This window comes from Heptranchias perlo, chromosome 2 (assembly GCF_035084215.1).
Source record: "Heptranchias perlo isolate sHepPer1 chromosome 2, sHepPer1.hap1, whole genome shotgun sequence".
Classification (NCBI taxonomy): domain Eukaryota; kingdom Metazoa; phylum Chordata; class Chondrichthyes; order Hexanchiformes; family Hexanchidae; genus Heptranchias; species Heptranchias perlo.
In genome coordinates, this window is record NC_090326.1 from 146,801,474 (window position 1) to 146,828,793 (window position 27,320).

The 27,320-nt window shown below is 43.7% G+C and overlaps 1 protein-coding gene across 3 annotated transcripts in view; it reads left to right on the forward strand.

The window, feature by feature from the left end:
* The window catches only part of LOC137344837 (extended synaptotagmin-2-like), a 191,333-nt gene that overhangs the window by 116,622 nt on the left and 47,391 nt on the right, over positions 1 to 27,320 (forward strand). For all 3 annotated transcript variants that reach the window (XM_068008032.1, XM_068008038.1, XM_068008047.1), the window contains exon 7: positions 16,031 to 16,086. In XM_068008032.1, the coding sequence (XP_067864133.1) occupies positions 16,031 to 16,086 (56 nt within the window). The remainder of the gene's footprint in view (positions 1 to 16,030; positions 16,087 to 27,320) is intronic.

Consider the following 27,320-nt stretch of genomic DNA (forward strand, 5'->3'; position numbering starts at 1 on the left):
TAGGCTCCATGATAATGTTTATGTTGAGGTCTTCTCATACCTTAAAATGCATCATTGGTTATAGAATATTGATCTTGCACACAGCTTTTAAAAGTGAGTCAATAAATTCATATTTCAGGTCACCCAAAAGTAATAGATTAACAAACCTAAATAATGTGTGCAGAGTGTTTTATTTACTCGTAATCTGTTAATGGAAAAATAAATTCTTGTTTCAGGAAAGGTCACCTGATACTCTACCATCGGGTTCCATTTTGCTTTCAATTTTATCACTTTCATCCACATCACGTTGTCTTTTGTCATGCTCAACCAACCCGAAAGATAATAGAAAAGATAAATATTATCATTTATTCAATATGTAGAATTACAAATTGCCGGGGATGAATAAAGCAGAAAATGCTGGAAACACTCAGCCGGTCAGGCAGTTTCTGCACAGAACAAACAAGTTGACATTTCAGACATGGACCCTTCATCAGAACACACCCGAAACGCCAAGTCATCTGTTCTCTTCACAGATACTGCTTGACCTGCTGAGTCTTTCCAGGAGCTTCTTTTTTTGTTTAATGAATTTAAGTCTGTAGTTCAGTCTCTGGGTAGAACAGACCTTTAGAAATTACTAAAGCTTTGCACTTAAGGCTTATATCATCAAAGCAGCTCTGTTGCTGTAGGGCATCTGTTCTCTTACATGTACTGTACTAGGCAGAGTTGTTAAACAGGCTTAAGTTCCACCTTACCCACTCTCCCAGTGCCTCCTTACCCACTCTCCCAGTGCCTCTTGTGTATAAATATTCCTTAAAGTTAACATCTGTCACGTGGAAAAAGTAGCTGCTTGCTGGCAAAACCTGTTTCTGCCTTGCCCAAATCAATGCTTTTTCCATTTTTAGAACAATTAAAACCAAATCTGAAAGACCCAAAATGGAGAGTTTAATTTATGCTGTGTCTCATTCTGAGTTCAAGTCTTTGCTGTTGGATGTTGTGGGATTTGGCAAAGACAGCAGTACATGATGCAGCTTGCCCTTCATTTCTTTCCAGTATGAGTTGACCGACTGGAACTGATTCATACAGTAGGAATTCTTCGTAGTATGATGTTTAATATTGCCATATAAGGTAACACTGAATTTGTTAGAGATTGCAGGCGGGGTAACTTCACTTTGCATTTTGTGATCAAATGTAAATCTTTATTTGTCTCAGAACACCTTTTATGGGGATAATAACATTTTCCAAACTGCTCCATGAGCAGCCTGCTGTTCTGAAATGCCAAACATTCCTACATACCTGTCCCAGGTTAACCTGCTGAGAGATGAAGTGTTAAGAACTGGTTACAAGAAGTTTTCTGATTAGTGACCAACACAGACTAAATATGAAAACATCGAAAATTATTTCCTGTAATTTCTGAAGGCAGATTACAATTTCAAATAATGTGCTAGTCCACTCCTCATCCTCACCACCAACCCCCCCCCCCCCCCCCCCCCCAGCACCAAAACCTGAAAAGTTCTTTTCGGCTCTAACCAGGCTGCACGGGCTCGTGCTCAGAACAGTAGTAGCATTCTTGCTTCTGAGTCTGAAGGTTATGGGTCCAAGCCTCGCTCCAGAGATTTGAGCACATAATCTAGGCTGATACATCAGTGTCGTACTGAGAGGGCGCTTCACTATTGGGAATCTTCTGAGTGAGATGTTAAACTGAGGTCCTGTCTGCACCTTTAGTTGTGATCCTATGTCACTATTTATAAAAAAAAAAGGGGAGTTCGCCTGGTGTCCTGTCTAACATTTACCTTTCAACCTGCACCAAAAACAGATTATCTGGTTATTTATCTCATTGCTGTTTGTGAGACGTGTGCACAAATTGGCTGCCACATGTCTACACTTCAAAAAGTCGTGAAAGGCGCTACATAAATGCAAGTTCTTTCTTTACAAGGTGGAATGTGAATGGACAGTTCAGATTGAACGAGTTGATGTGTGGAACTGGCTGCCCAGGGAGACAGTGGAGGTGAATATTGTCAGAAAATTCAAAAGAGCTGGATAGATTGTTGTTGTCGGAACTGAACAAAGGGTATCGTAACATAGGAACTGGAGTAGGCCATTCAGCCCCTCGAGCCTGTTCCGCTGTTCAATTAGATCACGATGACCTGTACCGTGATTCCATTTAGCCGCCTTTGCTCCATATCTCTTAATCCACTTGCCTATCAAAAATTTATCAATCTCAGTCTTGAAAATTCCAATTGACCCAGCAACCACAGCCTTTTGGGGGAGAGAGAGTTCCAGATTTCCACTACCCCTTGTGTTAGAAAGTGCTTCCTGAATGGCCTAGCTCTAATTTAAGAATATGCCCTCTCGTTCTGGATTACCTCACCAGGGGAAATAATTCCTCCCTATCGAACCCTTTATCATTCTTAAAGACCTCAATTGGATCACCCTTCAACCTTCTAAACTGAAGGAAATACAAACCAAATTTATGCAACCTGTGCTCAGAATTTAACTCTTTAAGCCCTGGTATCATTCTGGTGAATCTGCGCTGAATAAGAGAGTACAGTATGATGGTGTTTTTACAAATTTGAAACCAACAGTATCTTCTGCTCCTATACATTTCTATGTTCTTGTGTGTTCTAGTTTAATTATAGGCGAACAGTATTTGTTCATAAACTGATGATACGTCAGTGTGTTGAGAGATGGTTAGTTATGCTCCCTCAATTTTGAGAGTTCCTTTCTATCCTGGTAATGCTGTTTTTTTTATTTGTTCATGGGATGTCGGCATTGCTGGCAAGGGCAGCATTTATTGCCCATCCCTAATTGCACTCGAGAAGCTGGTGAGCCGCCTTCTTGAACCGCTGCAGTCCATGTGGTGAAGGTTCTCCCACAGTGCTGTTAGGTAGGGAGTTCCAGGATTTCGACCCAGTGATAACAAAGGAACGGCAATATATTTCCAAGTCGGGATGGTGTGTGACTTGGAGGGGAACGTGCAGGTGGTGTTGTTCCCATGTGCCCGCTGCCCTTGTCCTTCTAGGTGATAGAGGTCGCGGGTTTGGGAGGTGCTGTCGAAGAAGCCTTGGCGAGTTGCTGCAGTGCATCCTGTAGATAGTACACACTGCAGCCGTGGTGTGCCAGTGGTGAAGGGAGTGAATGTTTAGGGTGGTGGATGCGGTGCCAATCAAGCCGTCTGCTTTGTCTTGTATGGTGTCGAGCTTCTTGAGTGTTGTTGGAGCTGCACTCATCCAGGCAAGTGGAGAGTATTCCATCACACTCCTGACTTGTGCCTTGTGGATGGTGGAAGGGCTTTTGGGAGTCAGGTGGTGAGTCACTCGGTGCAGAATATCCAGCCTCTGACCTGCTATTTATGTGGCTGGTCCAGTTTAGTTTCTGGTCAATGGTGACTCCTAGGATATTGATGGTGGGGGATTCGGTGATGGTAATGCCATTGAATGTCAAGGGGAGGTGGTTAGACTCTCTCTTGGAAATGGTCATTGCCTGGCACTTGTCAGGCGCGAATGTTACTTGTCACTTATGAGCCCAAGCCTGGATGTTGTCCAGGTCTTGCTGCACGCAGGCACGGACTAGACTGGTTCATCATCTGAGGGGTTGTGAATGGACCTGAACACTGTGCAATCATCAGTGAACATCCCCATTTCTGACCTTATGATGGAGGGAAGGTCACTGATGAAGTAGCTGAAGATGGTTGGGCCTTGGACACTGCCCTGCGGAACTCCTGCAGAAATGTCCTGGGGCTGAGATGATTGGCCTCCAACAACCACTACCATCTTCCTTTGTGCTAGGTATGACTCCAGCCACTGGAGAGTTTTCCCTGATTCCCATTGACTTCAATTTTACTCTGGCTCCTTGGTGCCACACTTGGTCAAATGCTGCCTTGATGTCAAGGGCAGTCACTCTCACCTCACCTCTGGAATTCAGTTCTTTTGCCTATGTTTGGACCAAGGCTGTAATGAGGTCTGGAGCCGAGTGGTCCTGGCAGAACCCAAACTGAGCATCGGTGAGCAGGTTATTGGTGAGTAAGTGCCGCTTGATAGCACTGTCAACGACATCTTCTGTTTCTTTGCTGATGATTGAGATTAGACTGATGGGGCGGTAATTGGCTGGATTGGATTTGTCCTGTTGGATTTTTGTGATCCCATATTACAATATCTAATTGAAAGTCGTTCTGGGAGATGGTGGTTGTCATGTGATCCATGAGGTGACAATTTGTGTCCCTTTCAATTCAGGTAGTTCACAAACTGTGAAAGTAACTTGAATTTTGAAAAGGGCTCCCCAAGGTAAACATTTGCCGAGTCCAGTAAGATCTACTTTAGATCTAGATTTAACGTTTTGAGGTTGATGACCCTTCAGAACTCTTTCTTTCTCCACAGATACTGCCTAACTTGCTGAGCATTTCCATCATTTTCTGTTTTTATTTCAGATTTCCAGCATCCGCAGTATTTTGCTTTTGTTCTACTTTAGATCTGTTTTGATTCTACGTGCACGATTACTCATAGAAAGGTTACAGCACGGAAGGAGGCCATTCGGCCCATCAAGTCCGTGCCGGCTCTCCGCAACAGCAATCCAGCGAATCCTATTCCCTCTCCCCTTTCCTGTCGCCCTGCAAATTTTTTCGCTTCAAGTACTTATCCAATTCCCTTTTGAGAGCCATAATTGAATCTGCCTCCACCACCCCCTCGGGCAGTGCATTCCAGATCATAACCACTCGCTGTGTAAAAAAAGTTTTTCCTTATGTCGCCTTTGGTTCTTTTGCCAATCAGTTTAAGTCTATGTCCTCTGGTTCTTGACCCTTCCGCCAATGGGAACAGTTTCTCCCCATCTACTCTGTCTGGACCCTTCATGATTTTTAACACCTCTATCAAATCTCCTCTCAACCTTCTCTGCTCTAAGGAGAACAACCCCACCTTTTCCATTCTATCCACATAACCAAAGTCCCTCATCCCTGGAACCAGTCTAGTAAATCTCTTCTGCACCCTCTCTAAGGCTTTCACATTCTTCCTAAAGTGCGGTGCCCAGAACTGGACGCAATACTCCAATACTCAGACCATTTCACTACATATTCTTTATATGGAACGGCCAGGGGGCAAGTGGGTCTTCTGGAGAAGGTGGACTGAGAAGCTGAGCACCTAGCAATTCTGCACAATATAGGCTAAATATTACAATTTCAACTCCTTATGAGAAGATAAATTTGTGTATCCTACAGATTGAAGAAGGCGAGAGAGTGAGATTTGCTAGAGATGACATCAGCTTCTCTGAGTCAAGTCGCATTGACAGTTGACTTGAAATTCTTTAACTTCTGATTGGGACAACTAGTTTTGCAGGGCCTCAGAGCTGTCTGGTGGCAGATTGCCACAGGTGCTGCAAAAAGCTTTGATTGCTGAGTCATGGGAAAGGAGAGAGAATATGTTCCATTTCTCAGTGTTGTATTGCTGGCTCTTAAGCTATACTTTTCTTAAACTGCCCACCATGACACCCAATTAGTTTAACAAGGATCTTTGTGAAGATGCGGGGGGAAAAAATGTAACTGGGGTTTTGATGACTTGCAGAGCAGAAATAAAAACAATTCTTAATGTACATGGAACAGTTGGACCTTGGTGTGCTGGCAGAGACGAAACTTGCATTAACCTGTTAACCAGAAGAGCCAGAAATGTTTTTCAGTAAAATTGATTAGAAAATTCAATGCAGTGTTAGTGTATTAATTGTATTGGCGCTTCAAGGATATATGACCGTTAAATCAATGCACCACATTTATATCCACCCAAGGCTGATGGAAAGGGCCCCAGTGAGGTGTTTTACATTTTTCAGATTTATTTTATGACTTTGGAAAGTTGCTGTGTTCTGCACAATATATGCTGAATATTACAAATTCAACTCTCCTTATGGGGCAAAAAAAATGGAAGTGAATCCAGCAGAGGGAAAGAAGAGAGAGAGAGACTTGGTAGAGATGAGATCAGGTCCTTTGAGCCAAGTCACACTAACTGTTGACATGGAATTCTGGAATTTCTTGTTGAGAACTTGTAAATTTCACAGAATCCACTGAGGTGCAGTCAAAGAGGGATACTCAGTCATGCTGAATTTGCATATGGGTTGAAACTGTACCTTGGCTTTCAGAGAATAAAAGAACTAATCTTGGATATTTCACAATTTACAATGTAATCCTCTTAATTTGAAAATGTTTAATTAGAATTATCTACTCATTTGAATTGAACTTGTGCAAAAAAAAAGCCTCCAGTGTCCTTTTATTAAAATTGCTTATTTCGAACTAATTTTGAATTAGCAGGACTAGATTGTACCCCAGTTGAGGTCTGCTCATAGCCAGTTTTAACCACACATTTCTTATGGAAAACGGTCTTCATCTCTTAGGCTAATTTTGCTGTTCGAAAATGAAGCTGACTTTTATTTGAACTTGCAGGCTGCAGCTTCCCCCATGTTTACAAAAACATTAATTTCAATGTTGTGCAAAGGGCGCAATATTGAAATAAGAGTTTATATGAACTTGTTTCTTGTTGAGATGCGACTGTTACTTTGTGGCTTTTAATTCCTGAAAGAACAAATGGCTTCACTTACCGGTGCTTTTTCACGTATGAATCCACATTGCAGTATACAGCGTATGGCAAGGAGCAGGATGACATGCCAGGCTAACCAAACTGAGGGCGGTTTGCAGTAAAGGTGTGAACAAACACAGTCATTTTTGCTTTGAATTGCAGGAAAAGTACAACAAGCTGCCAACCTAACATTTTACTGTAATTATAGGCAGTGCTGATGTACAGTAATATCACAAGCATTTTTGAAGCAGTTAAGTCTGTGGTGCAAGTGTACTCCACAGTAGAAACCTAGTAGACCATTTCCCCTCTTCCCCTTTTCCATCCCTTCCTCCCACTGCTGATATCTTTCCTCCAATCCTGAAAGCAGCCTTATGCTGCACTACGGGTTTACAGATGCTAGTAATCTTTCACATGTTAGTTTGAGTGTCTGAGTGTTAACAGGCTTGTTCAGCTGTGGGGTATGTCATAGCCAATTCTGATCCTTGCCAGCTACATATACTTGCATCAGGAATCGTTAGATAGCAGTCAATTGCAGGAACTCCAGCTGATTTCTTCTTCCTCCCCTCCTAAGCTGGGGACATTAAGGCCAGTTGTGCAGTCCCCACCATTTTACTACTTTCTCCTCAAATTTTTAGTCCCATTTTCCTTGCACAGACCAGGGATTGAACTTGGGATTTTCCTGGTCTGGATAGTGCATTTAGCCAGTAAGCCATGGGCAATGCCTGAGAGCATTTCTACATGCTTTTGCATCCGTTTAATTTGTTGTTGCATTTGATCCGCATTTCATTTTCTCTTGTAGATTAACAACAATTCTGATTTACTTCAGATTACATTTCATACAAGGGGAATGTTATAACTGATCACTTTAAGTGCCTATCCAAGGTGTTTATTAAGCAATGTCCATAATTGTAATTTTCATAAGTGCAGCAAGTATTCTGGGGAAAAGGAGTTAATGATATGCATGAATTTGAACATTTATAGTTTAGAAGGATGCATGCAAAACCTGTGGTAAATGATGGCCGCGAGCCACGATTTGTACTGAGCTCTGTATCTTGTGCGTGTATTCAGGCCACTAAAGCATATAAGTAGATAAAAATCAAGCAGCAGCTAAATGTTTTCATCAATTTGGTCATGGAAACAGTTTCATTTTTGAGTCTGTACCAGAGAATGTTGATTAAGTTTCCTTGGCTTTTGTCTTCTTGAGCCATGAAACTTCTTTTGGCAGGGTTTCTCCTGACACTTGATTTATAGGAACCAAATGTTCCAAGAGAAATGATTAATTTGGAAGACTGAGCAACACATTCTATTGATTTCTGTGGGTGGTTATTAGCTGACCACTAATAACTGCAGAGTAATTCCTAAATAATATTCGGATTGTTAAGTGCTTGATATGTTTTGCTGTGTTAAAGGTGCAAGTTGTGGTTGTATGTTCATCTGAGTCCCTGAGGCTTCACAGGGAGCTATTGATTTGCATATGTGTTGCATAAAACCTATGCAAATGATTGGAAATGCTCGACCCCCCTCCCTCCCCCCCCCCCCCCCCCCCCACCAAAAAAAAACATTATGGAGCTTCAGGGACTCTAGGAAAACAACCATACAGAAATTATACATGATTGAACGATGGCAAAATAAAATGAAGCTTGTTAAACTTGTACAACTGCTGTAAATAATGCAGTGTGATTCTGTGATGATGGCAAACTTAAGTACAAATGTATGTAGAGTGTATACTAATACATTAAAGTCAATTATGTATCTTGAATCCAGAGTGGTATGACAGTTGATTGGTGGCATAGCAGAGGAGTAAAATTGGTGTCGGGCTTCTCATTTAACGGTTGGAAGATGCAACTTAAATGAACCTCATTAATCGGTTTGTCTTTCCCTGGGCAACAGAAGTGGCCAAGCCCACCAGCCTGATCAGTTCGGGAAAAAACATTTTCTCGAGAGTGATAATGAACATAAGTATGTGCCGGTTATCCCTAGAGCCTGTCCCAGGTTTCCAAATTTCTTCTCGCGTAGTAAGAAAGGATGGGAAATCCAGAGCCCTTTTGTGCTGTCCAATTTGGGCTCTGACCTCAGACAATGCACTCTTGGTAAACTGGGAGGTAGCAAATCTTAAGTTTGCATTTTGCCAATATTAGTGACTTTCACTAGTGTTACAGCTTCTGGCAATCGTGACATACTGGCAGTTTGTAAATCTTCAGTTGAGACAAGTATCAGATAAGGCTGTACCCTACACTTGGTAATTTTTCAGCTGCATACCTAGGAAAGACCATTATGGCCAACCTGGCTGCTCACAAAGTCCAGAAAATATCAGATGCTACTCTTACCCTTGAATTGTTTTGCTTGCCAAATAGCTATCCAGCTCCTTTTTGAATTTTTCCAGCAAGATCTGCCTCCCTGCAGCCTGCTTCATACATTTAACACCCAAGGTATAATTTTTAAAATCCAAGCCACTTGTTCAGCTTTCTTCTTCTGAGCTTCAAGCAGAGCCCCCTTGTTGTAGATGGTGACTATCATCAGAAATATTAGCAGAACCACTAATTTATAGTGACTAAATCAAATTTGTTTTATTGCAAAGGATTCCATGATTTTTACTGATGCATTGGGGATCACAATCCATGATTTTTTTCCTCCTGTTTTATAATTGGGGCCACTGGTTTATGGTGACTGAATAAATGAAATTTCATTTTTATTTCATGGGATTCTGGTAGGTAAATTTATTACTCTCCCCTCTCCCTAAACAAAATCAAAATCAAATCTTTTGTACATTATGCCATTGATTTGTTTCTACAGTTGGCTTTATTCCGTATAAGTTACTGCCATGTACCCCTCTCCCCCACCCCAAACCAGACAGAACACATTGCTTGTTCATTATTCTCTGATGTTTCACGAGATCTCTCAGTAAATCTCTGCCCTTCCATGCTTGTGTGCACTGACTGTTTTATCTTGCTTTTTGTAGCAGGTTATCTAAGTTCACTGTATAAAGTACAAATGTATTTTTAAAAATTATTGGTCAATCCATCAACTATTGAGCAAGACATTTTCTGGAAAATAAAATCGCTTGCCATGCAAAAGTGTAAAAGTTGGCACGGTCAAAAGCTATGGGAAGACTGTGGCAAAATGGGTTTAAAAGTTTGAGGAGAAAGTAGTAAAGTGGAACATCAATCCCTGTGAGGGGCAGGCAAGAAGGGCCCAATACCCTCCTCTAGTGTTAACATTTCTATGTTGCTTATGTAAATCTTGGTCTTTATATTGTGTTTCACAATGCTGGTGTCTCCCTGAAAAATTACCATTTTATCCAAAGAAAAGGAAAATGTAAGATACTATGTTCAAACATTGGAAGCAAAATAATTTCCCAGGCACTGAGAAAAGGAGCAATCCAATTCCTGGGAAAGTAAGGTTGGGGCAAAACCCAAGTTGACAGGGCAGTAGAAACAATTTCATCAGAGACAAGAGTAAGAGAGAAGCCATAGCAGATTTATTGATTTAATCTGGCCAGGTGACATTGTGATTATTCAATATAAGATGCACAGTCTGAGGACAGTAAACTATAAGGGCATTTTACAGAATTTTGCACATGAACGAATTAATGAAGCTGCACAATCTTTGGAAAATCATCCATCCACATTTGGAATGGGAAAATCAAAACTGCTTAACAATTCTTGCTCAAAATATGATGTTTATTTTCATCCTCATGATTTCTGTGCTCACAATTAACAAAAAAAAGAACTGTCTAAATTTACCCAATGACAGCAAGTCATTTAAACTGTTGTTATAATTCTCTTGTAACTTAATGTAGCTGTTGCAAGATGTGGTCAGAATGTATAATCCACAATAACGCTATCGGGTCTACTTGTGCAGCAGCTTTAGATAATTTATTTTTCTTGCACTATGTGACTGATGTGTTGTGAAGAGAGCCCTGTGCAATCTCTAAGTTTAGGTTTGTAGATAGAGTTCTGTTAATGCATATGGTCAACCTTAAATGTGGAATCAAAAGGTAGAATCTAGCTCACTGAAAATCTTAAACCAAATTCAGAGATTCTGGTGTTCCTGCTATTTTCTGCACAATTTACTTTTGGAATGCTATGGTCCCAATCATCCCAAATTTCCAGTAATTTTCTTCCCAATTATTTGAATTATTTTTTGTTTACCTCACATACTGGGAAACAATACCCCCCTGCCCTGACTCATATTGACCTTGATGAAGAATTTTGTATTTTGTGTACATAAATATATCTTGAGTATATGCACCTTGATGGAATATTTGGTATTGTAGCAATAGGAGGAGTACTGTCCTTGGAATGGGTTTTGACATTTCACATAAAGCTGATGGTCCCTTTAAAGGTGAGGAAGTAGTAAACTGTTTGTACTGTTCAGCCAAACTTTGATCTATAAACTTGGTAATAAATGTCCACGACCCATTGTGAAGAAATTGTGAATCAATTGTTCAAAGAGTAATTTGGTTGATGATTATTCTAAGTCCATATGCCAAAGGAAGATAGTTCCCAAGAGGATTTATTTACTGGCATGTTGCTTCACTCAAGGTTTTGTATAGTTTGTAGTATTTTCTATATCCAATAACCTTGACAGTGAAGGAGCAGGTTGGCTGATAGAAATGACAGACTTCCTATTGTGGACCTCCTGTTTAAGTTATCACCTTTTTCTCCCAGTAATAATCAAGATGTGGAGATGCCGGTGATGGACTGGGGTTGACAATTGTAAACAATTTTACAACACCAAGTTATAGTCCAGCAATTTTATTTTAAATTCACAAGCTTTCGGAGGCTTCCTCCTTCGTCACCTGACGAAGGAGGAAGCCTCCGAAAGCTTGTGAATTTAAAATAAAATTGCTGGACTATAACTTGGTGTTGTAAAATTGTTTACAAGTAATAATCAAAGCAGTGCTTTTACTTGCACTGTGAAGGCTTATGACACATGACTGTTCTTGAAAGCTATTTTCTTTACCTTTTTCCCCTGAAGATGTTGACTTATTTCCCCTCCACCAATGCTATCTTACAAACCAGCCAAACATAGACATGGGAGAGCAGGTTAGATAACGGTGGCACTCATTTATTTTCCTTCTGCTGAGGGAATGTTAAATCTGTACTGCATTTTACTCATTCGTAGGGAAACCAAACTTTTTTTAAAAAAAACTTTAATCAATAAAGCTGTTTTTACCATCTAAAGACAAGCCATTGTCTGAGGATAACTCCTATCTTTCCAGTAAACCAGGATTTTTCAGAGCCTGAGAATATTTTGTCTGTGAAAGAGTTTTTTTGGATCTCCACACTTGTATTGCCATAGGAACACATTTATTTAAAATTCTATTTTCTGTGTGTGATATATTAATAGAATATAACCTGGCTAGCAGCAAAATATAAAGAATGTCCTCCATGGGTGAGACCATGTCCCATTTCACCATTGCCGATTTACTTAATTTATGTGTACTTGTGTAAAAGAGAGTTGTATAATTGGGCTGCTGACCATAATCTATCCAGTGTAGTTACAACAGCTGTGGTTCAATCACTGTAGGTTAATTTTATCTTTGCCATCATATCAGCAATTTATTTGCACTTATGCAACAGATAGGATAACAGATTTGTCAAGGTGCACCATCCAGCACAAATGCTGGCAATTTATATGCTTACTGCATGTCTCTGCCATGAAAATTCTTGGTTGTTGATTTGGGAGCAGCACAGAGTGTGGGAAACAGAAGAGTCTGCAGCTGAACCATCTGCATTTGTGTCTGGAAGATTTGTGAGATGTTAACAAAACAAAAAAAATTAACTAAAGAATATAAAACAAGATAATTTCAAGATCATGTTTTGTGGCGTGACATTTTTGTGTAAATTTATTCATCCAGGCCTCTGGATTACTAGTCCAGTAAAATAAACACTACACAACCGTACCCCCTCATATAACTGTCTCTCTAGTGGAGGCCCACTTTCAAACTAAACTATTCCAAAGCTAGCTGATCCAGGCTTTCTACTGGTTGCTAGGACACTCTTACCCACTCTGTCTTAGACATATTAACAGACAGACTACTAAGTCTTATCCAGAGGGGTTGGGTGGGTCGGGTCGGGGGGGGTGGGGTGGGTCGGGTCGGGTCTGCCCCTCCCCAAGTTGTTAATCAACAAGAGCTCCAGACTGCAACACTTTAGAACTGTGGGCAAATAACATACTGCTCATTATTTAATCCAAAATGGCTATCAGGATTGAATGAAAGCAATCTTCATTGATAGCTTATGATGCCTGTTAATGACTGTATTTGGATTTCTAATTGTTTCAGTCACATGAACTTGTGTGAGTAAATAGTGACATCTGTAGTTATCTGCCATGACACTCTAGATAGCCAATTAATTCTTCAAATTAACAATAATGGTACCACTGTAGATGCTATTTACACCTAGAGTATCTTGGAAACCTGTTTCTGTTTGGGGAGTGGGTGGTTTGGGGTAAAGGGGAAAGTAAATCTCTGAGGGGACCTGAAATTGAGAAGTTCAGATTGCATGAATTTGGGCCTCCAGTTTGGAGTATTCTTTAAAGGCACTTATAACTTACTAGAGTACCATCAACTCCTGACAGCAAATCCAGTACCTTCGAGGCCACTCGAGCATGAACAGCCCGACATCCACACAGTTGAAAGTAGCAAAGACCCACTTTTTTTTTTAAAGAGAGATCTGTGGTTATATGTGCACAAATCGTTGAAGATGGCAGGGCAGGTTGAGAAAGTGGTTAAAAAAGCATACGGGATCCTGGGCTTTATAAATAGAGGCATAGAGTACAAAAGTATAGAAGTCATGGTGAACTTTTATAAAAGACTGGTTGGGCCACAACTGGAGTATTGTGTCCAGTTCTGGGCGCTGCACTTTAGGAAAGCTGTGAAGGCCTTAGAAAGGGTGCAGAAGAGATTTACTGGAATGATTCCAGGGATGAGGGACTTTAGTTACGTGGATGACTGGAGAAGCTGGGGTTGTTCTCCTTGGAATAGAGTTGGTTGCAAGAAGATTTGATAGAGGTATTCAAAATCATGAAGGATCTAGACAGACTAAATAGAAAGAAACTGTTCCCATTGGCGGAAGGGTCAAGGACCAGAGGACATAGATTTAAGGTGATTGGCAAAAGAACTAAAGGCGACATGAGGAAAAACTTTTTTACACAGTGGGTCGTTAGGATCTGGAATGCACTGCCCGAGGGGACGGTGGAGGCAGATTCAATAATGGCCTTCAAAAGGGAACTGGATAAGTACTTGAAAGGAAAAAATTTGCAGGGCTACGGGGAAAAGGGAGGGGGAGTGGGACTAGCTGGATTGCTCTTGCATTGAGCTGGCGCGGACTCGATGGGCTGAATGGCCTCCTTCCATGCTGTAATCTTTCAATGAGTTCATTCAGCTGGCATTGGAATAACAAAAGCCTCCCGAGGCTTGCGAATCATGTCTGGCTGGTTCACTGTATCAGCGGGCTCAACTCACGGTGCATGATGTCATGATGGGACCTGTTTAGCATCAATTTTCAGACCCACTGCATCTATTTATTTGTTAACTTAAACCTACTGCTTTCAATTCTCAAAGCTCAATTCAAAGACTGAAAGAAAAAAAAATCTTCTCTTTGCACCCTAAATAGATGAAAACCAGACTTTTGGATGGTACTTTGCATGAGTACTGAAAGCACCAGCAGCAGCAGCTAGGAAATGCTGATCATACCAGCATCACTATTCAGAAAAGAAAACTGTAATTCATTAGAAGTTGCATGTCATGGGATTGTATGCAGTGAGATTTTAAAATTAGGTACAGCAGTACTTAATCAGCACTAACCTTTGCATTGAAGATTCAGTGGAAAATGCAGGAAGCGCTTGCAAATTATGTCACCTCATTTGCTAATTTGAACTCCTCCACAAGTTCATGAAGGAGGCCAGAGAAAGTTAGCTGCCAAGCATAATTGCTATGATTCATTGAAGCTTTTGTGGTAACTAGGTAAAGCAATGAAAGAAATGAATGCAAATATCAAAATTTAGGAGTTAATGAACAATTTAACCAAAGCAACACTCAAGTAAAGCAAGCTTCTTTATTTCGTCCATTGTGTGGTGAGGGTTTGCACTGAAATTTTCACCACTGCTAAGTGATGTGTAACATTAGTAATATACTATATCAGTAATTACACCAGCAGCAACGTAAAGGCCTGGATGGAGGAGAAACTTGCTCTAGGCTGTGACTATTTTACCATAATGTCACTCCTAAACACTAATCCGATCCTTGTAGCACATTAATATAAACCGCTCAATTAAAACTTGCAAGTTAACATTGATAAAGATTTGCAATCTATATGATAAATAAAAAATCAAAACATAGTTTGAAAAAGTAACACTTGGGGCATGATTTCATTGTGGGGGGGGGGGGTGGATTTCTGATGGGAAACTCGGAAGTACGGGTTTCCCGGACGTCTGTACGATTTTGACGTAAGGACGTCTTTTTTTGACAGTTTCCCGCCTGACAGGGCTGGCCTGATTGATAGGCTGGTCTCAGTCAGATGGGAGAGCGGGCGGGGTCGGGGTCGGGTGGGGAGGGCTCATCGTCGTGGGGGTGGTTGCTGCAGGTGGACTTGTTGGGCCTGGGGGAAGCACTCCTGCTATTCCGGGCCCACAAGCTCTGCAATAAAGGCACTTATCTGCAGTTTCGGGCCTTCTTGCCTCCTCTCACGTGATCCGAAGTAAAAGGCCCATGAATCCCGGCCTTCGACTTAAAAGCAAAAAATCTGTAAAAATCGAGGCCTGCAGCTTTTGTGAAAGCTTTTACTGACATGGCCTGCCCCCAAAGAGCGGGTTGGTTACCCGCCTCTCATCCCCCCCCTCCCTGAAAACCAGAGAAGGCGGTTTGGAGGCAAGTTTTAGATTTTAAAACATTTTTACAGCCTCCCTGCCCCCAACTCACCCGTTTTTCCCATTTAAAATCGTGCCCTTGAAGTCTTTCTAGTATTGGCACGTTAATAGCCTCTCAATCTTGGTGCTAACTGTTTAAATTGCAACTTGTGTTCAGTATGTACTGTCTCTTTTGTTTTCTAGTAATCAACTTGCAGTGATTAAATCATAGTTGCTAATCCTTCAGTGTGTGTCAGCATGCAGTGTTAATTAAAAGATTCAAAATGGCAATCAGACCTGTGAATTCTATGATTATAAGGAATGAAGCTTACATTAAAGTAACTTTTAAGTTTTTAATGCATCTTCAGATGATGATTGTAAACAGCTTACGGTTGACGTATTTGGAACACCAACAAAATTATGTTTTTATATTCCTGAGTGTTCATTGATCTGTAAGCCTTTCAAATAAACAGGTTAAATGCCTCGGTTAAAATAACAAATGAAGGGATTCCGTGTAATGTATTAAGCAGTCATATAGTAGCATCCTATGGTGTAATTTCAAAGCCTACATTTTAAATCAATTTTGCAACCTTTATGCAATCTTTTGAAGGTTATACACACTGAGAATTCTTCCTGTTTTTAATCAACAGCTACTTGAAATTAACTGGACAGGACTAACAAATCTTCTGGACGTCCCTGGGTTGAAGTAAGTGCAGAATCCTTTGAGGTGTTTCCTCAGGCTCCAACACTGTCTCGCAAGGCTGTGTTACAAATTTAGAGGGGGTGCAACAAAGATTCACTAGATTGATTCCTGGGATGAGAGGGTTGACCTATGAGGAGAGATTGAGAAGAATGGGACTATATTATCTGGAGTGTAGAAAAATGAGCGGTGATTTCATTGAAATGTATAAAATTCTTAGAGGGCTTGACAGGGTAGATGCTGAGAGGCTGTTTCTCCTGGCTGGAGAGTCGAGAACTAGGGGGACATAGTCTCAAGATGAGCAGTTGGTCATTTAGGACTGAGGTGAGGAAAAATTTCTTCACTCGGAGTGTTGTGAATCTTTGGAATTCTCTACCCCAGAGGGCTGTGGATGCTCAGTTGTTGAGTATGTTCAAAGCTGAGGGTGGTGGAAGCAGATTCAGTAGTAACTTTCAAAAGGGAATTGGATAAATACTTGAAGGGGAAAAAATTTACAGGGCTTAGGAAAGAGCAGGGGAGTGGGACTAATTGGATAGTGCTTTCAAAGAGCTGGCACAGGCACGATGGGCCAAATGGCCACCTCCTGTACCTACTATGATACTATGATAGATTTTTGGACACTAAAGGAATCAAGGGATATGGGGATAAGGCAGGAAAGTGGAGTTGAGGTGGAAGATCAGCCGTGATCTTATTGAATGGCGGAGCAGGCTCCAGGGGCCGTATTTCTGGTCCTATTTCTTATGTTCTTATAAGACTGTTGGAAAAATTGTAGGTTATCTAATGTCTCAGAACATGGTGATGCCATTTCTTTATAACAAGAGAATGCTTGAAGTAAGTTTTAAATTTATTTCCTGTGGTACATTTTTATTCTCACTCATGCAAAGAATTACATGATTTGGTTTTCACTAAGCTCGCTGACTTTTAATGCACAATAATAATTTTAAAAATTACAACTTAAGTAGACAGCCTCAATTGTGGATCACAAAATCGTTGAATGCTTCAGCATGTACTAACCTCCACATAAAGTTGGCTTTGCTTGTTTACCTTGAGAGCAGTAAGTGGGTGGGGCTCTGACAAAGGAAAGTGCCTTGGTTACTCATTTTGTTTGAGTTTAACTCGTGCTACACTGGAGAAGTTTAGACTCCATTTTGTATTTTCTGTTGTCATTTATTTCTTCATTTGTGTTTTCCACATGTACAGTTATTGTTGTGCCATGTCATATGTTGTAGACACAATACATACATTTTATTTATGGTTTATCTTGTTTTAATGTTTCCTAGTCTACTTGGGGGAGATTGTTTGTCCCTGAAAACAATCAGTGGTGTATAAATCCCCTCCTGACAAATCATTGCATGGTTCCATCAGCTAATATTTTTTTTAATTGACTTATTCAGAAACTGTCATGGCACAAACTTATGTTTGTATGTACAAGTGATTTAGATGTTTTGAAAGAGCTTCGCACATGAAGGCACAGCCCCGTTGAAAACTTTTTGGCAGAAGTGGGAGATGTATTACTGAGGAAGTGAGAAATTAAATTATTTGTTGCATTGAATTGTTGCTGGGCAAATTGGATGTTCTTCCTTTGTTTAGAAGTTCTGGAGCTGCAGGTGGTAGCGTCTGTTGGAGACATCAGCCACAGCTCACCGGGTCTTTCTGTACAAATGTAGCATTCTCCTAAACAAGCTCCAAGATAGTATAGTAATTCCAAGCCCTCTTTATAATTTGGTCTGCTGTAGTTATTTTGTAATAACATATAACCATCTTAATGGCCACTTACCGCCCTGTCAGTCTACTCTCAATCATCAGCAAAGTGATGGAAGGTGTCGTCGACAGTGCTATCAAGCGGCACTGACTCACCAATAACCTGCTCACCGATGCTCAGTTTGGGTTCCGCCAGGACCACTCGGCGCCAGGACCACTCGGCTCCAGACCCCATTACAGCCTTGGTCCAAACATGGACACAGAGGCGCTACAGGGACCCGCAGAAGAGCAGAGAGGGGAACAACCGAGGGACCGACGTCGCAGGAGGCACTACCCTCGTCAGAGGGTCCACAAACCAAGGCTCAGCTTCCTGGACCTCTCTGAGGAGCAGTGCCTACGAAGGCTCAGAGTGAGTCACCAGGTGGTTGCAGACATCTGCGCACTCCTTCATGCAGAGCTGCTCCCGGCTGGGCCTGGTAGCATCATGTTGCCCATTGGAGTTAAAGTGACTACTGCCCACAGCTTCTCCGCCTCCGGATCGTTCCAGGGTGCCACCAGTGACATTGCCGGGGTGTCTGTCGTCTGCCCAGACATGCATAAGACAGGTCACCAATGGTTTGTTTCACAAGGCGTCGCAATACGTCAACTTTCCCATGGACGACCTCAGCCAGTCAGAGAGGGCAGTGGGTTTCCACTCTGTGGCTGGCTTCCCACGTGTACAGGGTGCAATCAATTGCAAGCATATAGCAATCTGAGAACCTCCACATGAGCCAGGTCTGTTCATCAACAGAAAGGGATATCACTCCATTAACGCTCAGCTGATTTGTGACTACCACAAAAGATTTCATCACGTGTGCACCAGATTCCCTGGCAGCTGCCATGATTCATTCATTCTGAGGGAATCCAACATCCCGGCCCTCTTCCGCGCACCAAACAGCCTTAAGGGCTGGCTCCTCGGGGACCAGGAATATCCCCTGCACACGTGGCTGAGGAACCTCATAAGCGAGCAACAGCGTCGATACAACAACAGCCACATCGCCACCAGGTCTGTAATTGAACATACGGTAGGACTGCTGAAGATGCGATTTCAGTGCCTGGATTGGTCTGGGGGAGCGCTTCAATACGCACCAGTGAGAGTGGGTAGTCGCCTGTTGTGTCCTGCACAACACGGCGCAACAGAGAGGATTACTGGTAGATGAGGCCCTATGCCTTCACCCAGCATCCACACCAGCCATGAACATTGAGGAGGAGCAGGTGGAGGAACCCATGGGCAGAGCAGCGGCTCACCTGGCTGCTCGTGAGGCTAGGGAGTCACTAATATTTGATCAATTCTCATAAGGAGATCACAAAATGAGCATAGCCCAGTCCTTAGACCACCTGGAAAGAGCAGTGCCATCACTATCACACCCCCTCCACCCCCCCCCCCCCCCCCCCCCCACCCTGCACAAAACAGTCTTGCAACTGCACATACACCCACTGTAAAGTCACCCACTGGGTAGCATCAAGTCTCGCCTTTCATAATGAAGCAGATGAATGGGCGCTATCACAAAAGGCAGTCGAGAATCGGCAAGACATGGCAGTAGTGGTGAGAATGATAACATTTAATATGACTTTATCAAAAACCAAACATGAATGAAAAACATGACAGTCTGTTAGACACCCTTGTGCATACCCGTCGTGATCACAAGTTCTTAGCCTTTCTCTTCCTGCTACTTCTATGTGGTGCATCCCCTGTGGCGGCAGCAGAGGTAGTGGCAGGTTGCTCATGCTCATGCCCTGACTGCTTAAATGCTTTCGGCCTACACTCTCTGGGTTTTGGAGCCAGTGAGGGTCCTGCCAAAGACTGCTCCACCTGCACCTGTGCAGGGGCAGACTCTGCCACCTGGAGAGGAGGCAGCATTGCAGGTACTGGTTGAGAGGGGGCCAATAGGTGAAACGTGGGAGCGCTTTGAGTGGCGTCGTCACTTCCATGTCCCCTTTCACCATCAGCCCTCTCCTGGACCAGGCCCACATCACTCCTGCCACCCTGCTGGTCAACAGTTTGGAGGACATATGTGAAGCCTTGTAAGCCCAGTTGTAAAGTTTCTATCTGTCTGTTTAAGGCTGCAGAATGTTGTCCACCCTAAGTCCAAACAGCCGTTGTCACGGCCTGAATGGACTAATTTGTGAGCCATGCTTGAAGTTCAATGGAGGGTAACCTTCTCTCCATCGCAGACATTCTTACACTTATGTACGACACTATCTTAGACGGTTCCTCACGTCCCTGTGACACTGTCTCAGAGATTCCCTCACGTACCTGTGCCACCATTCCACTAATGCAGGAGTTGGACTCCTCCATCCTCTGCACTATTGTGGAGAGTGTGCAAGGCACCTGTTCCAGTACCTCTCAAATGTGCTGCTGTTCCTCGATTATTCTCCTTTTAAAGGATGGCCCCCGGGGTTCAGCATCTGCATCCAGCTGAGCAGAGCCTGGAGAGGAGTGCGCCCATCGACGCAGACTCTCCACAACTGCCCCTGCTACCAGTGTCTGCTCGTGCTCACTTGTGTGTGGTGACTCACCAGGTGTCAACCCAACTGACTGACTACTGGGACCTACCGAGGTGTGAGTATCTGCGCTGGTGGATGGCTCACTAAGATGTAACGGTGCGTCCTCAGAGGCCAGAAGTTCCTCTGAGGAATCGGCCTCTCCTGTCACTGTGGTCGTTGAAGGGCCTGGAAGAGAACAGAAGGCAATATTAAGCATCATCACAGATGTGTGATGTTGCGATGAACATACTGAGGTGTTAAAAGCACTTGGCATGTTGCTCATTAATTTATGTTGTGTGTGATGAATGTTGAAGTTGTGCCACCAGATGTTTGTGGGGTGCCAGTCTCAGCATCCCCGAGGGACAGGCACTCAAGGGTCCAGCTGATCTGCAGGGTCGTCTCCTCCGCCTCTGTGAAGACTACTGTTTATAGAGGCCCCCCCTCCATTCCTCGCCCTCTTACATTTTGCGCTCTCTTCTAGAAGGGGAGAAAGTACAGACATGTGAGTGAGTGATGGCGAAGTGGTCAGCCGATGAATATATTGCTTTGGGTGAGGCTGATCATGAAAAAGATGCATCAGAGGGTGACTATCAGACAGAGACATCATTTTGCATCAGGATTGGGGTGAGGTCACAAATGGGGAGGTGAGGAAGTGCTGAGGAAGTGCAGGTAAGTTGAGGATGAGCCTTAAGTAGGTGTGAGGAGTGATGTGATGGAGTAGTCTTGGCTGTGCAGAATGATGTGGGGTGGGGTGGGGTGATGTGCAACACTGAATGCTGGAGAATCAGTAAATGTACTCACTTTTTTGCTGACCTAGTTAGGTAATTGAAACGCTTCCTGCACTGGATCCAACTGCGGGAGGTGCTGCTTGTGCTGCTGACCTCCTCTGCCACCTCGAGCCAGGCCTTATTAATGGCAGAGGCAGGGCGCTTGCTCCTGTCGGCAGGGTAAAGTTGTTCCCAGCAGCACCTCAAATGAGGCGTCGCTGAATCTTGGAGCTGGCTTGCCCCTCTGTTGCTCCATTCTGTGCCCTTGCTCCTTGCTTCAGCAAAAGCCGTTAGTGCAATGGCCCTTTACATCCAAACGCTCCAGCTGACAGCCTGTCGTGCGGGTGCACAGTCCGCCCGCTGCGCAGCTTTTGGACGGCAAACCCGGAAACAAGGCGTTTTATTATTCGGGTTTGCCGCGTGCCCATTGACACCCCACCCCCGCACTGCTGCCACCCCGCTGGCATTTTAAAATCATGCCCATGTACTTCACAACAAATCTTGATTGATTTTCTTCTCTCTAGAACAGGGATGCAGGCAAATGGGGTTACTCTCCGCCACCCTGGCTGATATCAGTTGATTTAGCACATATGGGTGATCAAACCTGAGACCTTGCCTTGTAGTGTTCAGTTAGCTTTTTGTATCTTTCTGAAAGTATTAAGGTTGAACTGAGCAATTGAAATCTACAAGACAAGGTCCCCGTTTCGATCCCCATTTGCTGAACTCAGCCAGGATGCAGAAAGTGTCTTAGCGTCCCCGGCGTGGAAAAGGAGAATCAGAATCTGGAAATGTAAGAGGAAGGTCAGATGTGCAAAGAGCAAACTGCAATAGCATAGCTGCAGATGCTAATGATAAAACCGGAAAATTTATACAGTAATATAAAATAAGCAGGCTGTCGGATGAGAGATCAAAAAGTTAGAGCATGCCAGTGGGACTAAAATCAAGGCGAATGTACTTAATATATCCAATTATTGCTTTCCTCAAGTATTAATTAGAGAAGATATTATCAGCTGCCTTCTATTACTGAACGTGATTCAAATAGATTCATAGAAATTACAGCACATAAGGAAATCACCTGGCTCATCAGTTTTCAACAGTGAATTGGCTTAACTTTGACACTGAGATGGAGGTCCTAGACAGGTTCAAAGGGCACAAAACAAAAAAAATCCCCAGGATTAGATGGTATTTATCCAGATATTTCTGTCAGTTTCAGCGGGGGTAATTTTAACCTGAGTGCAAAAGAGAAGGCTGAAGAGTTTGCAACCATCTTCAGCCAGAAGTGCCGAGTGGATGATCCATCTCGGCCTCCTCCCGATATCTCCACCATCACAGAAGCCAGTATTCAGCCAATTCGATTCACTCCATGTGATACCAAGAAATGGCTGAGTGCACTGGATACAGCAAAGGCTATGGGCCCCGACAACATCCCGGCTGTAGTGCTGAAGACTTGTGCTCCAGAACTAGCCATGCCTCTAGCCAAACTGTTCCAGTACAGCTACAACACTGGCATCTACCCGACAATGTGGAAAATTGCTCAGGTACGTCCTGTCCACAAAAAGCAGGATAAATCCAATCCAGCCAATTACCGACCCATCAGTCTACTCTCAATCATCAGCAAAGTGTCGTCGACAGAGCTATCACGCTGCACTTATTCACCAATAACCTGCTCACTGATGCTCAGTTTGGGTTCCGCTCCAGACCTCATTACAGCCTTGGTCCAAACATGGACAAAAGAGCTGAATTCCAGAGGTGAGGTGAGAGTGACAGTCCTTGACATCAAGGCAGCATTTGACCGAGTGTGGCACCAAGGAGCCCTAATAAAATTGAAGTCAATAGGAATCGGGGAAAACTCTCCAGTGGCCGGAGTCATACCTAGCACAAAGGAAGATGGTAGTGGTTGTTGGAGGCCAATCATCTCAGCCCCAGGACATTGCTGCAAGAGTTCCTCAGGGCAGTGTCCGAGGCCCAACCATCTTCAGCTGCTTCATCAATGACCTTCCCTACATCATAAGGTCAGAAATGGGGATGTTCGCTGACGATTGCACAGTGTTCAGTTCCATTCGCAACCCCTCAGATAATGAAGCAGTCCGTGCCCGCATGCAGCAAGACCTGGACAACATTCAGGCTTGGGCTGATAAATGACAAGTAACATTCATGCCAGACAAGTGCCATGACCATCATGGCAATGACCATCTCCAACAAGAGAGAGTCTAACCACCTCCCCTTGACATTCAACGGTATTACCATCGCCAAATCCCCCACCATCAACATCCTGGAGGTCACCATTGACCAGAAATTTAACTGGATCAGCCACATAAATACTGTGGCTACATGAGCAGGTCAGAGGCTGGGTATTCTGTGGCGAGTGACTCACCTCCTGACTCCCCAAAGCCTTTCCACCATCTACAAGGCACAAGTCAGGAGTGTAATGGAATACTCTCCACTTGCCTGGATGAGTGCAGCTCCAACAACACTCAAGAAGCTCGACACCATCCAGGACAAAGCAGCCTGCTTGATTGACACCCCATCCACCACCCTAAACATTCACTCCCTTCACCACCGGCACACCGTGGCTACAGTGTGTACCATCCACAGGATGCACTGCAGCAACTCGCCAAGGCTTCTTCGAAAGCACCTCCCAAACCCACGATCTCTACCACCTTGAAGGACAAGGGCAGCAGGCACATGGGAACAACACCAGCTGCACGTTTCCCTCCAAGTCTCACCACATCCTGACTTGGAAATATATCGCCATTCCTTCATCACGGGGTCACAATCCTGGAACTCCCTACCTAACAGCTCTGTGGGAGAACCTTCAGCACACAGACTGCAGCGGTTCAAGAAGGTGGCTCACCACCACCTTCTCAAAGGCAATTAGGGATGGGCAATAAATGCTGGCCAAGCCAGCGATGCCCACATCCCATGAACAAATAACAAAAAAACCCCAAGAACAGGTGGGTTGGGGGCGGGTGGGAAGGTAAAAATTGTAAAAATGTGAAACCCGCCTCCAACCTGCCCACTTCCAGTTTTAACAGAGGCGGGTCGAGGGGCTGGTGACCAACCGGTCTCAGGTGGAGAGTAGGTCAGTGAAAGCTTTTAAGGAGGGTGCGGGTCTCCATTTTAATCGTTTTTTTATTTTTAACTCCTGGGGTTGGGATTTCGGGGCCTTCTAATTCACGTCACGTAAGAGGAGGCGAGAAGGGCTGGATCAACAGGTAAGTGCGTTTATTGCACTGCTTGTGGGCCCGGAGGGGCCAAGAGCGTTTCCTCCAGGCCCAACAAACTTACCTGCCGCAATCCCACACGCACAATTGTCTCTGCCCCTCCTCTCCCTACGCGATCATCGACCGCCCCCCCCCCCCACCCATGATCTCCAGACCCCCACCCCACACCCGCCCCGATGAGCGACCCGCCCCCATGATGTCTGACCTCCCCACCACCCCCCCTGCTCTTTTCACGGCCCCGAGTAAATACGGAGTGTGGAGGGTGTTCGCTCTTCCCATTTGTACTTCAACACCACAGGGGGTCTGGAGGGTGCCTGGAGATTGCGGTGGGGTGGAGGGTGCCTGGAGATTGCGGGGGGGAGGGTGCCTGGAGATTGCGGGGGGGGGGGGGGGGTGGTGGAGGGTGCCTGGAGATTGCGGTGGGGGGGTGGGATGGAGGGTGCCTGGAGATTGCGGGGGGTGAGAGGAGGAGAAATAGAGAACGCGGCGGGCAGGGGGTGGAGAGATCGCGGCAGATTTGCTTGAGGGGCCGGGGAAAGCACTCCTGCTCCTTCTCGCCCACAATCAGTGCTGGAAAAGCACTTGCCTGCTGGATCTGGCTGCTCCCGCCTCCCTTCGGCTGCCGGGTTTCCCGAGCCTTGGGAAACTCTGCCTGCAGCTGTTAAGTTCAAATGGCTGCCAAAATCTCGTCAAAGGACCCTCATTAACATATGCAAATCACTGACCGGTCTCTCCAGAGCAGGTTACTAGGGACGCCCCCAAACCCGCCGCGGTTAAACTGGAAGTAGGCGTGTAAGCGGTGGGATGTTAAAATTGCCCACCTCGTATAGGAGTGTTCAAATTTAATATTTTGAAAATTGATTCTATGGCACACTACATGATAAGAAAAGTCAAACAAATGGAATTCGTTTTTACACAGAGAGGGGTGTGGAATCGAGTCCCTGATTGTGTCAATAAATTAGAAAGGAATCTGGGTGGAGCCTTGGTGAGGGAGGTATTTGAGGGTGTGAGAGAGAAGGTGTGGTGTATATTTTCTGCTCTGGGATGTACCTCCTAGGCTGTAATAGTTATTTCCTAGTCCTGTGTATTTCTATGATCCCATAAAATCCTCTTTTTTTTTCCACCCACTCATCTAAATGAAATTGGCAGCGTGTAAAGGGAACGCAAAGTAGAAAGCATTGCAAAAGAGGATCTCATTCCTTTCATTTTAAAGCTTACTTGAGCCAAAATTGAAGTGGAAAGCTGCCTTTAGGTAATCCATGAATCCCACTGCTGCAGCTTTCTGACTCTTACCAACTCAGATCCATCCTGTCAGAAACAAGAATGCAGTAACTCCAGTTTTTTCAGTGTGTACGAAGGGAAGGTGTGTGTTGTGGTAGGTAAGGAATATTGCCAGCAGGTGTAGCCACACCCTCGGGATACCTACAACACTGATGTTCCTTCCATTTATCATGTAACAGTTCCATCCATCTAGCAGATGTAAATGTGTATGTCTCCCTATTGGATAAGGTGTAAAGAGTTCTGTGTGTGCCTGTGATTGCAAAGCTGTAAGTGCTCACACCTATCCCTCCGCCATTGGTAGTGAACAGGTATTAAACTTACTAGTTTTGTTATCATGTCCTTGTGTTAATTTCAAGCTTGTCGCCTCTGCCAAACCTCCCCCCAGCCCCGATCCCGTGTCTTGTATCGCTATATAAATGCAAGTTGTTGTTGTTTTCTGCGTATGTAGTAGGGCAAGCGATCTGTCTTAGACCAGTAGCAAATACTACAAATCTCAACATTTACAAAGTGTGTAGCATGATTTACTGCCCAAGTACCAGAGTTTTGCACAGAAATTGCTGAAGGAAGTGAGCTGGATTTTAATTTACATAATCATAAATGGCGTCCTACATAATGGTTGCTCCACTTCAAAACTAATTTATTCGATGTGAAGCATTTTGGAGCATTCTGAGAGATGTGATAATATGCTCTTAAAATGAAATGCTCTTTCTTTGCTAGCATAAACCATCTGGTTATAGAAGCTTTGCAGTGGAAATCAAAGATAGATGTAGGCGAGACTATAATGGATTATAGGAAAATGGCAGACTTGTTAAATTAACAGTGGTGAAAGAGGACAAAATACTAGCAGTACAAGGGAACCTATAAATAAGTCAAGGAGAGGAATATAGTGGTTTTAATATAAATTAATAAATGAAGAAAATAATGAGACTTAATATAGACAAATCTCCAGGACCTGATAGCTTTTTGGCAACCAAAGGTATTAAGGGATATGGGCCAAAGGCAGGTATATGGAGCTCGATCACAAATCAGCCATGATCTTATCAAATGGCGGAGCAGGCACGAGGGGCTGAATGGCCTACTCCTGTTCCTATGTTTCCACCGCAGGGTATTAAAAGAAATAGGTGAGGAAATTGCAGACGCATTAGTCGTAATTTTCCAAAGCTCCCTAGTTTCAGGGGTCTTGAGTGGAAAATTGCAAATGCTACTCCATTGTTTAAGAAGGGAGAGAGAAACTAGGTAACTGCAGACCTGTCAGTTTAACATCAATTGTGGGGAGGTTACAGGAATCTATCATCAGAGACATAGTGACTGAGTACTTGGACGAGTATCAGTTGATCAAAGAGTCATTATGGACTTGTGACTTGTCATGGTCATGTCTGATTAATCTAGGTCACCAGCATGGTGGATAGGGGAGTGTCTATGGATAGAGAGTTTTAAGGAATTGAGAGTTATATATCCAAGTTTGCAGATTACACTAAGTTCGGAGGCACGGTAAGTGTGTGGATAGCAACAGGAAGATACAAAGGGACATATACTATTTGGGTGGGAGAAACTATGGCAGATGGAGTTCAATGAGGAGAAGTATGCGGTCATCCACTTTAGATCTGAGAAAGACAAATCAGAATATTTTCTTAATAAAAGCTGTGGAGGAGCAAAGGTGTCCATGCACACACATTATTAAAAGCTAGTGCACGGGTACAAAAAGTAATCAAAAAGGCTAATGGAATGTTGGCCTTTATCT